This window comes from Scomber japonicus, chromosome 24, assembly GCF_027409825.1.
Source record: "Scomber japonicus isolate fScoJap1 chromosome 24, fScoJap1.pri, whole genome shotgun sequence".
In the NCBI taxonomy this organism is placed as follows: Eukaryota; Metazoa; Chordata; class Actinopteri; order Scombriformes; family Scombridae; genus Scomber; species Scomber japonicus.
In genome coordinates this window covers 2,277,145-2,291,365 of record NC_070601.1, presented here as the reverse complement: position 1 = coordinate 2,291,365, position 14,221 = coordinate 2,277,145, and the positions used below count along the sequence as shown (strand labels likewise).

Genomic DNA, 14,221 nt, shown 5'->3' with positions numbered 1-14,221 from the left:
TCTGGATCAGAGGCAGATGGAGGCGAGCAGGAAGGAAACGCACCAAACACAGATCAAGTCCCGACAGCTTTCACACTGCTTTTCATTTTTTGCATCATAAGACAACTCATCACAGCTAAATGATGATTTAAAGACTGAATATAAACGATGGCGCGAGCACTTTTACGCAGCTTTCGCAAATCCTGCATCAAATTTCACAGTAAAAACTAAATATTTGACATTATCTTTGAGAGATGTTATAAAAAATATATGTTTAAAGTGCTGAAAACTCGTTGTGAAGTGAAACAGTTACTATAGGAACACCGCAACAGGGACTTGTCATCGGAGCAAGTCGTGATTTACGCACAGCTCCCCGCCTGGACGCAGCGAGTTCATTAAAAAGGGAGAAGTGCATCCGTCTCTATCAGATAACATCTAAACCTGGAGGAGGAGGAGGAGGAGGAAGGGGGGGGACTTACCGTGTCTCGCGGCCGAGCAGAGCCGGCAGGAGGCGGTGAGGAGGAGGCACACAGCTGCCCAGAGCCGCGGAGACCTCATGGTACATCCAACAAGGAGGAGGAGGAGGAAGAGGAAGAGGAGGGGAGCTTCTACCAGCTCTCCATCTCTGAGGAGGAGAGGCTGCTGCTGCTGCTGCTGCTGCTGCACAGGACTGATGGAGAGGAGGTGTGAGAGTGTGTGTGTGAGTGTGAGTGTGTGTGAGAGAGGAGAGGAAGAGACACAGAGGAAGAGTGACAGAGGAAAATGGTTGGTTGGAAAACACGGCCACAGGAGGCGCTACACTGCAAGAAATATCAAAAAATAAGACTGAAGCTGAGCAAAAATAACACTGCTCAGCTCTTATATTAATATTAAACCAGCTGTTAATGATACACACTGATTTGCTATTTAATTAAAAAGCAAGTAAAAGCCCTTTATTTAAAAAAAAAACCCTCTAAAACCTAAAAATTCAACATCTCTGACTCAACACAATAATTAAGAGCTTCAAATTAACTGTTTTTTTATTATAAGCTGACTCACCTCCTCTATTTCCTCATTTCAGCATATTTACTTTAACCCTCCTGTTGTCCTCAGGTCAAGGAAGGAAGGAAGGAAGGAAGGAGGGAAGGAAGGAAGGAGGGAGGGAGGGAGGGAAGTAGGGAAGGAGGGAGGGAGGGAGTAAGGAGAGAAGGAAGGGAGGAAAGGAGTAAGGAAGGAGGGAGGGAGGGAGGGAGGGAGGAAGGAAGGAAAAGAGTAAGGAGGGAGGAAGGAAGGAAAGGAGGGAGGGAGGAAGGAAGCAAAGAAGGAAGGAAGGAAGGAAAAGAGTAAGGGGGAGGAAGGAAGGAAAAGAGTAAGAAGGGAGGAAGGAAGGAAAGGAGTAAGGAGGGAGGAAGGAAAGAAAGGAGTAAGGAGGGAGGGAGGAAGGAAAGAAGGGAGGGAGGAAGGAAGGAAAGAAGGAAGGAAGGAAGGAAAAGAGTAAGGAGGGAGGAAGGAAGGAAAGGAGTAAGGGGGAGGAAGGAAAGAAGCAAGGAGGGAGGAAGGAAAGAAGCAAGGAGGGAGGGAGGAAGAAAAGGAGGGAGAGAGGAAGGAAGGAAAAGAGTAAGGAGGGAGGAAGGAAGGAAAGAAGGAAGGAAGGAAGGAAGGAAAAGAGGAAGGAGGGAGGAAGGAAGGAAAGGAGTAAGGGGGAGGAAGGAAAGAAGCAAGGAGGGAGGAAGGAAAGAAGCAAGGAGGGAGGGAGGAAGAAAAGGAGGGAGAGAGGAAGGAAGGAAAGGAGTAAGGAGGGAGGAAGGAAGGAAGGAAGGAAGGAAGGAAGGAAAAGAGTAAGGAGGGAGGAAGGAAGGAAAGGAGTAAGGGGGAGGAAGGAAAGAAGCAAGGAGGGAGGAAGGAAAGAAGCAAGGAGGGAGGGAGGAAGAAAAGGAGGGAGAGAGGAAGGAAGGAAAGGAGTAAGGAGGGAGGAAGGAAGGAAAGAAGGAAGGAAGGAAGGAAGGAAGGAAGGAAGGAAGGAAGGAAAAGAGTAAGGAGGGAGGAAGGAAGGAAAGGAGTAAGGGGGAGGAAGGAAAGAAGCAAGGAGGGAGGAAGGAAAGAAGCAGGGAGGGAGGGAGGAAGAAAAGGAGGGAGAGAGGAAGGAAGGAAAGGAGTAAGGAGGGAGGAAGGAAGGAAAGAAGGAAGGAAGGAAGGAAGGAAGGAAGGAAGGAAGGAAGGAAGGAAGGAAAAGAGTAATGAGGGAGGAAGAAAGGAAAGGAGTAAGGGGGAGGAAGGAAAGAAGCAAGGAGGGAGGGAGGAAGGAAAGGAGGGAGAGAGGAAGGAAGGAAAGAAGCAAGGAGGGAGAGAGGAAGGAAGGAAAGAAGCAAGGAAGGATGGAAGGAAGTGAGGAAAGAAGTATAGAAGGAGGGGAAGAACAAAGGATAAATTAAAGAAAGAGGGAGGAAGGAAGGAAAGAAAGAAAGAAGAAACAAAAGAGAGATGGGGTCAAATTGACCCGGGAGGACGACAGGAGAGTTAATAAAAAAAAAAAAATATCACTCCGCCTTATTTAAACTCATCTCTGTGCTAAAAACAGGAAGTTATATTTAAAAACAGGAAGTTACAGTGATTTCTTGCAGTGTGGAGCCTCCTCACTGCCTGCATCACTACGTGGCTCATGTTGGATGTGAAGTCCGTCCTCATACTGCTCACATGATGTTACTAAAGCGGAGGAGGTGAGATTAAAGAAAGTTCGGTACTGTCACTTTAATATTCCTGCAGGGAGCCGAGAGATGAGTTTTATTAGGATGGTTTTTTTTAGAGTTTGAAAATGTAGGAGTAAAGGGGGAGGGAGGAAAGGAGGAAGCAAGGAATGAAGGAAAGGATTAATGAGGAAAAGAGGAAGGAAGTAAGGAGAGAAAGAAGGAAGGAAGGAAGGAAGGAAGGAAAGGAGTAAGGAGGGAGGGAGGGGGGGCAAGGAAGGAAGGAAAGGAAGGGAGGAAGGAGGGAGGGAGGAAAGGAGAAAGGAAGGAAGGAAAGGAGGAAGGAAGAAAGGAAGGAAGGAAGGAAAGGAGTAAGGAGAGAGGGAGGGAGGAAGGAAGGGAGGGAGGAGGGAGGAAGGAAAGGAGGAAGGAAGGAAGGAAGGAAGGAAGGAAAGGAGTAAGGAGGGAGGGAGGAAGGAAGGAAGGAAAGGAAGGGAGGGAGGGAGAAAGGAAACAAGGAAGGGAGGAAGGAAAGGAGTAAGGATGAAAAGAGGAAGGAATTTAGGAGAGAGGGAAGGGAGGGAGGAAAGGAGGAAGGAAGGAAAGGAGTAAGGAGGAAGGAAGGAAGGAAAGGATTAATGAGGAAAAGAGGAAGGAAGTAAGGAGAGAAGGAAGGAAGGAAGGAAAGGAGTGAGGGAGGGAGGGAGGAAGGAAGGAAAGGAAGGGAGGGAGGGAGAAACGAAACAAGGAAGGGAGGAAGGAAAGGAGTAAGGAGGAAGGAAGGAAGGAAGGAAAGGATTAATGAGGAAAAGAGGAAGGAAGTAAGGAGAGAAGGAAGGAGGTTATTAAAGCGGAGGAGGTGAGATTAAAGAGACGACACAAAAACTCAATTTAATACTTTATTATTATTATTTTTTTTTAAACAATCTCAGCTCAGTAAGAAAGATCAGGAAGTGCTCGTCTAGTCTGGGATTTGATGTGATGCCATTTATTTATTTGTGAGGAAGTAGAATCACAGTTTTAGGAAAAGGATTCAGTCATTTTTTAAACTCAGTGCACGTTGAATCCAGCGATGTGATGTATTAAAGTTATTGCAGCTTCGAGTTGAAAACGACTCCTTTAAAAAAAGTTTGTCCGGGTTCTAGTCGACGACCAGCGAGCTCCTCACGGTGGGGAACAACTCGAAGAAGCCCTGCAGAGAGGAAGTAGAGAGGAAGTAGAGAGGAGGCAGAGAGGAAGCAGAGAGGAGGCAGAGAGGAGGCAGAGAGGAAGCAGAGAGGAAGCAGAGAGGAGGCAGAGAGGAAGCAGAGAGGAGGCAGAGAGGATGCAGAGGGGAAGCAGAGAGGAGGCAGAGAGGATGCAGAGAGGATGCAGAGAGGGAGCAGAGAGGAAGCAGAGAAGAAGCAGAGAGGAAGCAGAGAGGAAGCAGAGAGGAAGCAGAGAAGAAGCAGAGAGGAAGCAGAGAGGATGCAGAGAGGAAGTAGAGAGGATGCAGAGAGGATGCAGAGAGGGAGTAGAGAAGAAGCAGAGAGGAAGCAGAGAGGAGGCAGAGAGGATGCAGAGAGGGGGCAGAGAGGAAGCAGAGAGGAAGCAGAGAGGATGCAGAGGGGAAGCAGAGAGGATGCAGAGAGGAGGCAGAGAGGATGCAGAGGGGAAGCAGAGAGGGAGTAGAGAAGAAGCAGAGAGGAAGCAGAGAGGATGCAGAGAAGAAGCAGATAGGAAGCAGAGAGGAAGTAGAGAGGATGCAGAGAGGAGGCAGAGAGGAAGCAGAGAGGAGGCAGAGAGGATGCAGAGGGGAAGCAGAGAGGATGCAGAGAGGGGGCAGAGAGGAAGCAGAGAGGAAGCAGAGAGGATGCAGAGGGGAAGCAGAGAGGATGCAGAGAGGAAGCAGAGAGGAAGCACAGAGGGAGCAGAGAAGAAGCAGAGAGGATGCAGAGAGGATGTAGAGAGGATGTAGAGAGGGAGCAGAGAGGGAGCAGAGAGGATGCAGAGAGGAAGCAGAGAGGAAGCAGAGAGGAAGCAGAGAGGATGTAGAGAGGGAGTAGAGAGGGAGCAGAGAGGGAGCAGAGAGGGAGCAGAGAGGATGCAGAGAGGAAGCAGAGAGGAAGCAGAGAGGGAGCAGAGAGGATGCAGAGAAGAAGCAGAGAGGAAGCAGAGAGGGAGTAGAGAGGGAGTAGAGAGGAAGCAGAGAGGATGCAGAGGGGAAGCAGAGAGGATGCAGAGGGGAAGCAGAGAGGAAGTAGAGAAGAAGCAGAGAGGATGCAGAGAGGAAGCAGAGAAGAAGCAGAGAGGAAGCAGAGAGGATGTAGAGAAGAAGCAGAGAGGATGCAGAGAGGAAGTAGAGAGGAAGCAGAGAGGAAGCAGAGAGGGGGCAGAGAGGAAGCAGAGAGGAAGCAGAGAGGAAGCAGAGAGGATGTAGAGAAGAAGCAGAGAGGATGCAGAGAGGAAGTAGAGAGGATGCAGAGAGGGAGTAGAGAAGAAGCAGAGAGGAAGCAGAGAGGAGGCAGAGAGGATGCAGAGAGGGGGCAGAGAGGAAGCAGAGAGGATGCAGAGGGGAAGCAGAGGGGAAGCAGAGAGGATGCAGAGAGGAGGCAGAGAGGATGCAGAGAGGAAGCAGAGAGGGAGCAGAGAAGAAGCAGAGAGGAGGCAGAGAGGAAGCAGAGAGGGAGCAGAGAGGATGCAGAGAGGAAGCAGAGAGGATGTAGAGAAGAAGCAGAGAGGATGCAGAGAGGATGCAGAGAGGATGCAGAGAGGGAGCAGAGAGGAAGTAGAGAAGAAGCAGAGAGGAAGCAGAGAGGAGGCAGAGAGGAAGCAGAGAGGGAGCAGAGAGGATGCAGAGAGGAAGCAGAGAGGAAGCAGAGAGGAAGTAGAGAGGGAGTAGAGAGGAAGCAGAGAGGAAGTAGAAAGGAAGCAGAGAGGATGCAGAGGGGAAGCAGAGAGGATGCAGAGAGGAAGCAGAGAGGAAGTAGAGAGGGAGTAGAGAGGAAGCAGAGAGGAAGTAGAGAGGAAGTAGAGAGGGAGTAGATAGGAAGCAGAGAGGAAGCAGAGAGGATGCAGAGAGGAGGCAGAGGGGAAGCAGAGAGGAGGCAGAGAGGAAGCAGAGAGGATGCAGAGAGGAAGCAGAGAGGAGGCAGAGAGGAAGCAGAGAGGAAGCAGAGAGGAAGCAGAGAGGATGCAGAGAGGAAGCAGAGAGGAAGCAGAGAGGAAGCAGAGAGGATGCAGAGAGGAAGCAGAGAGGATGTAGAGAAGAAGCAGAGAGGATGCAGAGAGGAAGCAGAGAGGGAGTAGAGAAGAAGCAGAGAAGAAGCAGAGAGGAAGCAGAGAGGGAGCAGAGAGGATGCAGAGAGGAAGCAGAGAGGAAGCAGAGAGGATGCAGAGAGGAAGCAGAGAGGGAGCAGAGAGGGAGCAGAGAGGGAGCAGAGAGGATGTAGAGAGGAAGCAGAGAGGAAGCAGAGAGGATGCAGAGAGGAAGCAGAGAGGATGTAGAGAAGAAGCAGAGAGGATGCAGAGAGGGAGCAGAGAGGATGCAGAGAGGATGCAGAGAGGAAGCAGAGAGGATGCAGAGAGGAAGCAGAGAGGATGCAGAGAGGAAGCAGAGAGGATGCAGAGGTGAAGCAGAGAGGATGCAGAGAGGAGGCAGAGAGGAAGCAGAGAGGGAGCAGAGAAGAAGCAGAGAGGAAGCAGAGAGGAAGCAGAGAGGAAGCAGAGAGGATGCAGAGAGGAAGCAGAGAGGAAGCAGAGAGGAAGTAGAGAAGAAGCAGAGAGGATGCAGAGATAAAGCAGAGAGGAAATAGAGAGGATGCAGAGAGGAAGTGAAGTTACAGTTTAAAACACAATATCTACAGGAAATGAACAATTTAAATAACAAGAATGCTTAAAAACATCTGGATTAAGTTGTTATTTAATCCCTAAATTACTTACTAACCTGCTTTTCCTCAACTTCTCCCTCTTCTTCTTCTTCTCTCTCTTTCTTTTCTCTCTCTTCCTTTCTGTTCTCATGGAGTTATTATTAAACATTTGAAATGCCTTATGGGTCAGTGATGGGTTTTTTTTGTGGACTCAGCATCAAATTTCTGCTTTTAATCCATTTAGAGAGAATATATTAGAGGATTATGGTAAAAATGTCTAAGTGGTGTAACCATAAAAACAGTAACTAGTCAATAAAACACCATATCAACTAGTTTGGCATGATCTTACATCCTTCCTTCCTTCCTTCCTTCCTTCCTTCCTTCCTTCCTTCCTTCCTAACACCATATCAACTAGTTTGGCATGATCTTACATCCTTCCTTCCTACCTACCTAACACCATATCAACTAGTTTGGCATGATCTTACATCCTTCCTTCCTTCCTTCCTTCCTTCCTTCCTTCCTTCCTTCCTTCCTTCCTTCCTACCTACCTAACACCATATCAACTAGTTTGGCATGATCTTACATCCTTCCTTCCTTCCTTCCTTCCTTCCTACCTAACACCATATCAACTAGTTTGGCATGATCTTACATCCTTCCTTCCTTCCTTCCTTCCTACCTACCTAACACCATATCAACTAGTTTGGCATGATCTTACATCCTTCCTTCCTTCCTTCCTTCCTTCCTTCCTTCCTTCCTTCCTTCCTTCCTACCTAACACCATATCAACTAGTTTGGCATGATCTTACATCCTTCCTTCCTTCCTTCCTTCCTTCCTTCCTTCCTACCTACCTAACACCATATCAACTAGTTTGGCATGATCTTACATCCTTCCTTCCTTCCTTCCTTCCTTCCTTCCTTCCTTCCTTCCTTCCTTCCTTCCTACCTACCTAACACCATATCAACTAGTTTGGCATGATCTTACATCCTTCCTTCCTTCCTTCCTTCCTTCCTTCCTTCCTTCCTTCCTAACACCATATCAACTAGTTTGGCATGATCTTACATCCTTCCTTCCTTCCTTCCTTCCTTCCTTCCTTCCTTCCTACCTACCTAACACCATATCAACTAGTTTGGCATGATCTTACATCCTTCCTTCCTTCCTTCCTTCCTACCTTCCTAACACCATATCAACTAGTTTGGCATGATCTTACATCCTTCCTTCCTTCCTTCCTTCCTACCTAACACCATATCAACTAGTTTGGCATGATCTTACATCCTTCCTTTCTTCCTTCCTTCCTACCTAACACCATATCAACTAGTTTGGCATGATCTTACATCCTTCCTTCCTTCCTTCCTTCCTTCCTACCTAACACCATATCAACTAGTTTGGCATGATCTTACATCCTTCCTTCCTTCCTTCCTACCTAACACCATATCAACTAGTTTGGCATGATCTTACATCCTTCCTTCCTTCCTTCCTTCCTTCCTTCCTACCTAACACCATATCAACTAGTTTGGCATGATCTTACATCCTTCCTTCCTTCCTTCCTTCCTTCCTACCTAACACCATATCAACTAGTTTGGCATGATCTTACATTATAACTTTTATATTAAATAAAGCTAATGGAATACTATTGTTCACTTTAATACACTGTAGGAGGATAAAATATTTAATATGAGGCTCAATGACGTGATGTAACCCAGTGTCCAAGTGGTGTAACCGGTGTTTTATCATAAAAATCTGATTATAAACAGAAAAATAAATGTAAACTATAATGCGGAATTAATATAATCCACTTTTAGCAACACAACACTATGATTTATAACAGATTTTACATCATTTGTTAAAACTTACTTAGAATAAATGTTTGTTTTTAGGATATTTCTGCTCAATATTCATAAAATGCTTTAAAATTTAAATATAGAAATCCTCCAAAAACTCATTTGATGTTTTTAAATGTAGTCATTATTAGTATAAGTCCACTTAAATACACTGTAGGTGATAAAATATTTAATATGTATCATTCTTTTTCTGGTTACACCATTTGACATTATCAGGAGCATTCAGTCTTACTTTTGGTGCTGCTTTAAAACTATTATTTTAACATATTTTTGAATTGCTGACTCTTATATCTTTTAATTAATCACCAAAACTGGGTCGTCTGACACACTTTGACCCATTCAGAAAAGATCAAAATGAGGGTTTGGTGTCTTTCCGTCAGTCTGAATGTGGTGTAACCGTCCAAAACCCCAAAAGATGTTTTAGTTTATAAAGATATAAAAACAGATAAAAGCAGCAGGTCATCAAATCTGAGAAGCTAAACATGGTGAAGCTCAGTTTGAGTTGAGACTGTCAGAGAAGCGTTGGAGCGTCCCTCCTGCAGAGTCTTTCCTCCTGCAGAGCGTTTAGGGCAGGGATGTCAAACATGCGGCCCGTGGGCCAGAACCGGCCCGCCAAGGCATCCAATCCGGCCCACTTTCCTTCCTGTCTTCTTTCCCTTCCTATACCCTCCTGTCATCTGTCCTTCTTTCCTTCCTCCCTTTCACACTTCTTTCCTTTTTTGTTTCCTTCCATCCTTCCAATTTTCCTTTCTTCCTTCCTTCCTCCCTCCCTTCCGTCTTTCCTTCCTTTTGTCTTTCCTTCCCTCCTTTCTTTCCTTCCTATCACTTTTCCCTTCTTTCCATCCTTGTTTCCTTCCTCCCTTCCATCTTTTTATTGGTCCGGCCCACATCAGATCAAATTGGGCTGTATGTGGCCCTTGAATGAAGATGAGTTTGACACCTCTGGTTTAGGGGGTGCGTTCGTTTCGCTGTGGAGGGTTACCTTAAACAGGGAGGTGCTTTGCAGGACGCTGGAGGTGCAGCACATCTCCCTGATGGAGTGCATGGACAGCTGCGGCGCTCCGATGTCGACCACGGGAACGCCGAGCCGGGCGGCGAGGATCGGACCGATGGTGGTTCCACATGGGCTGTCGTTACGCACCATGACATCCTGCAGGAGGAGGAAGAGGAGGAGTTTAAAAAGAGGTTAAAAATGATTTCTAACGTCAATCTGCTCACTTTTTAATTTGGTTTATAGTTTAGCTGCTCTGTGTCGCCCTCTAGTGGCCGTCAGGAGGCTCTGCAGTTCTTTTTTTGCGGACCCAGCATCAAATTTCTGCTTTTAATCCATTTAGAGAGAATATATTAGAGGATTATGGTAAAAATGTCTAAGTGGTGTAACCCTAAAAACTGCCTTCCCTATTTTCTTCCATCCTTCCCCCTTTCTGTCTGTCCTTCCTTCCTTCTTTCCTGTCTTTTTTCTTCCTTCCCTCTTTCATTCCCTCCTTCCTGTCTTCCTTTCCCTTCTTCTCTCTCTCTCCCTCTCTCTCTCTCTACACCTCTCTCTCTCTCCCTCTCTCTCTCTCTACCTCTCTCTCTCTCTCTCTCACTCTCTCTTTCTCTCTCTCTCTCTCCCTAACCCTCTCTCTTTCTCTCTCTCTCTCTCTCTCTACCTCTCTCTTTCTCTCTCTCTCTCTCTCTCTCTACCTCTCTCTTTCTCTCTCTTTCTCTCCCTACCTCTCTCTTTCTCTCTCTCTCTACCTCTCTCTCTCTCATCTTTTCTGTTAACGAGCTGCTCTCTCACTCTTTTATTTCACACTTAAATTCTTCTCTCTTCCTCTCCGCGTCGTCCTGGAGCGGTGCAGCGCGTTGCTAGGATCTGTGACGCACGCTGCTGCTGCTGCCGAGCGACACACACACACACACACACACACACACACACACACACACACACACACTCTCACACACACACACTCACTCAGTACCTGCAGAGGAACGCCGACCCGGCCTGCGATGTCTCTGACGACCGAGGCGGTGACGGCCGTGGTTGCGTAACGCTGGTTACTGTTGAACTTGATCACTGGACCCTGAAAGTTTCATTATGTGATATTTAATGAATGAGTCGTTACACAGTAGATTATTAATAATACACTATAACTGTTACTTAAATACTAAATAAGTCCTGTTACTAAATAAATGGACTTATTAGTGTTTTATGTAATCGAGATGACTGCACCAACCTGATGATGTCACTTTTTATTTTTGATTTCTCATATTTTCAGTTTCTTGCAGTTTGTGTGCTTTTTAAATTTGTTTCAACTGATGATAAACTTTTCTTTTTTCTTTTTATTAAGTGTGATTCAGCTGTACAAACATATAATATCAACTATGACTGGTGTTAATATCTGATAAAATCATGAAATCAAAGCTGCAATTAAGGTTTTTTTTCCTCATAATTCTTCTTAATTAACTTTAGTAGATGAATCATGAAACTGGAAACTAAAAATAATAAAAAGAAACCTTGTGTTCTTGTTATTTTCAGTATTTTTTACTTAAATTTAGAAAATTATAGTGTTGTGTTTGTATTGATGGTTAAAAATAAATAAATAATAAACAGATGTTCACCTTGTGGAAAGCTGGTCGATGGTTCTCTTCGTGCTTCTCTCTGGAAAAAAGAAAAGAAAAAAAAACAGTTTTTATTAAAATTGAAAAGTTGTGATTAAAAACTCATCTGATGGTTATTAGTCACTGAAACACACATACTTCTATTACATAAAATGAAATATTAAATGTAAAGGAAAAATAAGAAAAGGAAAGAAAGCAAGAAAGCAAGAAAGCAAGAATGAAAGAAAGCAAGAAAGAAAGAAAGCAAGAAAGCAAGAAAGCAAGAAAGAAAGAAAGAAAGGAAAGCAAGAAAGCAAGAAAGAAAGGAAAGCAAGAAAGAAAGAAAGAAAGGAAAGCAAGAAAGCAAGAAAGAAAGAAAGCAAGAAAGAAAGGAAAGCAAGAAAGCAAGAAAGAAAGAAAGAAAGGAAAGCAAGAAAGCAAGAAAGAAAGAAAGCAAGAAAGCAAGAAAGAAAGGAAAGCAAGAAAGAAAGAAAGAAAGAAAGAAAGAAAGCAAGAAAGAAAGAAAGCAAGAAAGCAAGAAAGAAAGGAAAGCAAGAAAGAAAGAAAGCAAGAAAGAAAGAAAGAAAGAAAGAAAGAAAGAAAGAAAGAAAGAAAGAAAGAAAGAAAGAAAGCAAGAAAGAAAGCAAGCAAGAAAGCAAGAAAGCAAGAAAGAAAGAAAGAAAGGCAGGAATCAGTAACTCACTGGTAGTTTGGGTGGATGGCGTGCGCCATGTCAGCACTGATCATGAAGGAGAGCGGCGCCGCCTGCTGGAAGGCCGTGAGGTTGGAGGAGGAGGAGGAGAGACGGCTGAGGATGAGCTCCGTCAGGTTGGACTGAGCTCCCTGAGCGCTCTCTGACCCCACCTAGAGGAGAAAGAGGGTAACTACATCAATACAGAGACCCCACCTAGAGGAGAAACAGGGTAACTACATCAATACAGAGACCCCACCTAGTGGAGAAACAGGGTAACTACATCAATACAGAGACCCCACCTAGAGGAGAAACAGGGTAACTACATCAATACAGAGACCCCACCTAGTGGAGAAACAGGGTAACTACATCAATACAGAGACCCCACCTAGTGGAGAAACAGGGTAACTACATCAATACAGAGACCCCACCTAGTGGAGAAACAGGGTAACTACATCAATACAGAGACCCCACCTAGTGGAGAAACAGGGTAACTACATCAATACAGAGACCCCACCTAGTGGAGAAACAGGGTAACTACATCAATACAGAGACCCCACCTAGTGGAGAAACAGGGTAACTACATCAATACAGAGACCCCACCTAGTGGAGAAACAGGGTAACTACATCAATACAGAGACCCCACCTAGTGGAGAAACAGGGTAACTACATCAATACAGAGACCCCACCTAGTGGAGAAACAGGGTAACTACATCAATACAGAGACCCCACCTAGTGGAGAAACAGGGTAACTACATCAATACAGAGACCCCACCTAGTGGAGAAACAGGGTAACTACATCAATACAGAGACCCCACCTAGTGGAGAAACAGGGTAACTACATCAATACAGAGACCCCACCTAGAGGAGAAACAGGGTAACTACATCAATACAGAGACCCCACCTAGTGGAGAAACAGGGTAACTACATCAATACAGAGACCCCACCTAGTGGAGAAACCATAGACTGTATATAAGAAATGGACGTAACATCCGTGACGTCACCCATTGGTTTGTGGACTGCTGCTCGGAAGCCAATAGTTTCTAATCTAGGCAGCGCCATCTTGAAAATTTCAGGTGCATGCTGGGAAAAATAAAAACACGGATTCTACTTATATGGGCATGAGGCGGGGCCATGGGCGGAACGGGGGAGGTTGCTATGGTTGCGAGGGCTGGATCTCGAGGACATTGGTCAATCAACCTGTCAATCAGGACGTAGCCACGCCCTAATGCATACCCTGCTTTATCGTCACATATAAAATCAGGGAGGCCAAAATGTCCCAAATGAACATCATACTGCATTGAAGAAGGCTTTAAACTAGCGATTGAGACCATAAACACATTTTGAAAACGTTTACTGAGGTTAGAAATCAAGTGAGAAGTTGGTGAATTCTCCATTGACTTGTATAGAGACGGTCGCCCCCTGGTGGCCTTTTGCTAGAATGCAGCTCTAAGTTACTTCCTGGTTGGCCTCATTTCAGAGGACCAGAGCTCCCCGCCTGTGATCAATGAATAGATTCATTATTGCAGGATTAGTTTCTGCAGCTCTTACTTCACATTATATCCTTTTTATAAAGCTTTTGTTTCACTTATTGTCTTTTTCCACCTTAAATTAAAAGTTTGGCGTAAAGTTTGAGAAGTGAAGCTCGGATGAATCCAGGTGTGATTTATTTATTCAGCCACATGTTCACCGATCAGCTGAAACCTCCGATAAGACACCAGCAGCTGTTCAGAGAACCCGCGAGGCGTTCAAGGACTCGTTTTCGGCTCGTTTTTCTCAGCCTCACCTCCTCGTTGTCGTACAGAGTGATCATGCGGACGTTGGGATCTTTGGACAGAGAGTCTCCGGAGCACGACTGCACCAAACCCTGAGAGGAGAGAAGAAGAAGAAGAAAGAAGAAAGAAGAAGAAGAAGAAGAAGAAGAAGAAAGAAGAGAAGAGAGAATTAAACATGAGACAAAAACATCTGGATGAACTTTATTAACCTGAAAGCGACAGGAAGAAGATTTCAGCGGTAGAAACTTTATTTAATTTTTAAAAAGTAAAAAAAAAACTAAAATTACTGTAAATTATTCTCATTTTCTTCCTTTCTTTCTTCCCTTCTTTTTTCTTTTCTTTCCTCAATTCTTTTCTTTCTTTTCCTGTATTTCTCTGTTCTCGTCTTTCTTTCTCCTTGTCTTTTCTTTCTTCCTTCTTTTTTCCTTTTCTTCTATTTCTTTCTTTTTTTCCTCCTTGTCTTTCTTTCTTTCCTTTCTGTCTTTCTTACTTCTTTTCTTCTTTCCCTCTATTTCTTTCTCCTTGTCATTCTTTCTTTCCTTTTCTTTTTTCCCTTTCTTTCTTCCCTTCTTTATTCTTTTCTTTCCTCAATTCTTTTCTTTCTTTTCCTCTATTTCTCTGTTCTTGTCTTTTTTTCTTTGCTCCCTTTTCTATCTCATTGTCTTTCTTCCTTCCTTCCTTCCTTCTTTTTTCCTTTACCTTTCTTTCTTCTTTTCTCCTATTTCTCTTTTCTTTCTTTTTTCTTCCTCCTTGTCTGTCTTTCTTTCTTTCTTTCTTTCTGTCTTTCTTGCTTCTTTTCTTCCTTTACTTCTTTTTCTCTGTTCTTGTCTTTCTTTCTTTGTTC

The 14,221-nt window shown here is 44.7% G+C and overlaps 1 protein-coding gene across 1 annotated transcript in view; it reads right to left on the bottom strand.

The window, feature by feature from the left end:
- Positions 1–3,584: 3,584 nt before the first annotated feature.
- The window catches only part of dnpep (aspartyl aminopeptidase), a 17,602-nt gene continuing 6,965 nt past the window's right edge, over positions 3,585–14,221 (bottom strand). The window contains exons 10-15 of the mRNA XM_053314748.1: positions 13,389–13,469; positions 11,615–11,775; positions 10,933–10,972; positions 10,293–10,394; positions 9,311–9,478; positions 3,585–3,834 (exon numbers count right to left, since the gene is read on the bottom strand). Of these exons, the coding sequence (XP_053170723.1) occupies positions 3,784–3,834; positions 9,311–9,478; positions 10,293–10,394; positions 10,933–10,972; positions 11,615–11,775; positions 13,389–13,469 (603 nt within the window). The 3' untranslated portion in view covers positions 3,585–3,783. The remainder of the gene's footprint in view (positions 3,835–9,310; positions 9,479–10,292; positions 10,395–10,932; positions 10,973–11,614; positions 11,776–13,388; positions 13,470–14,221) is intronic.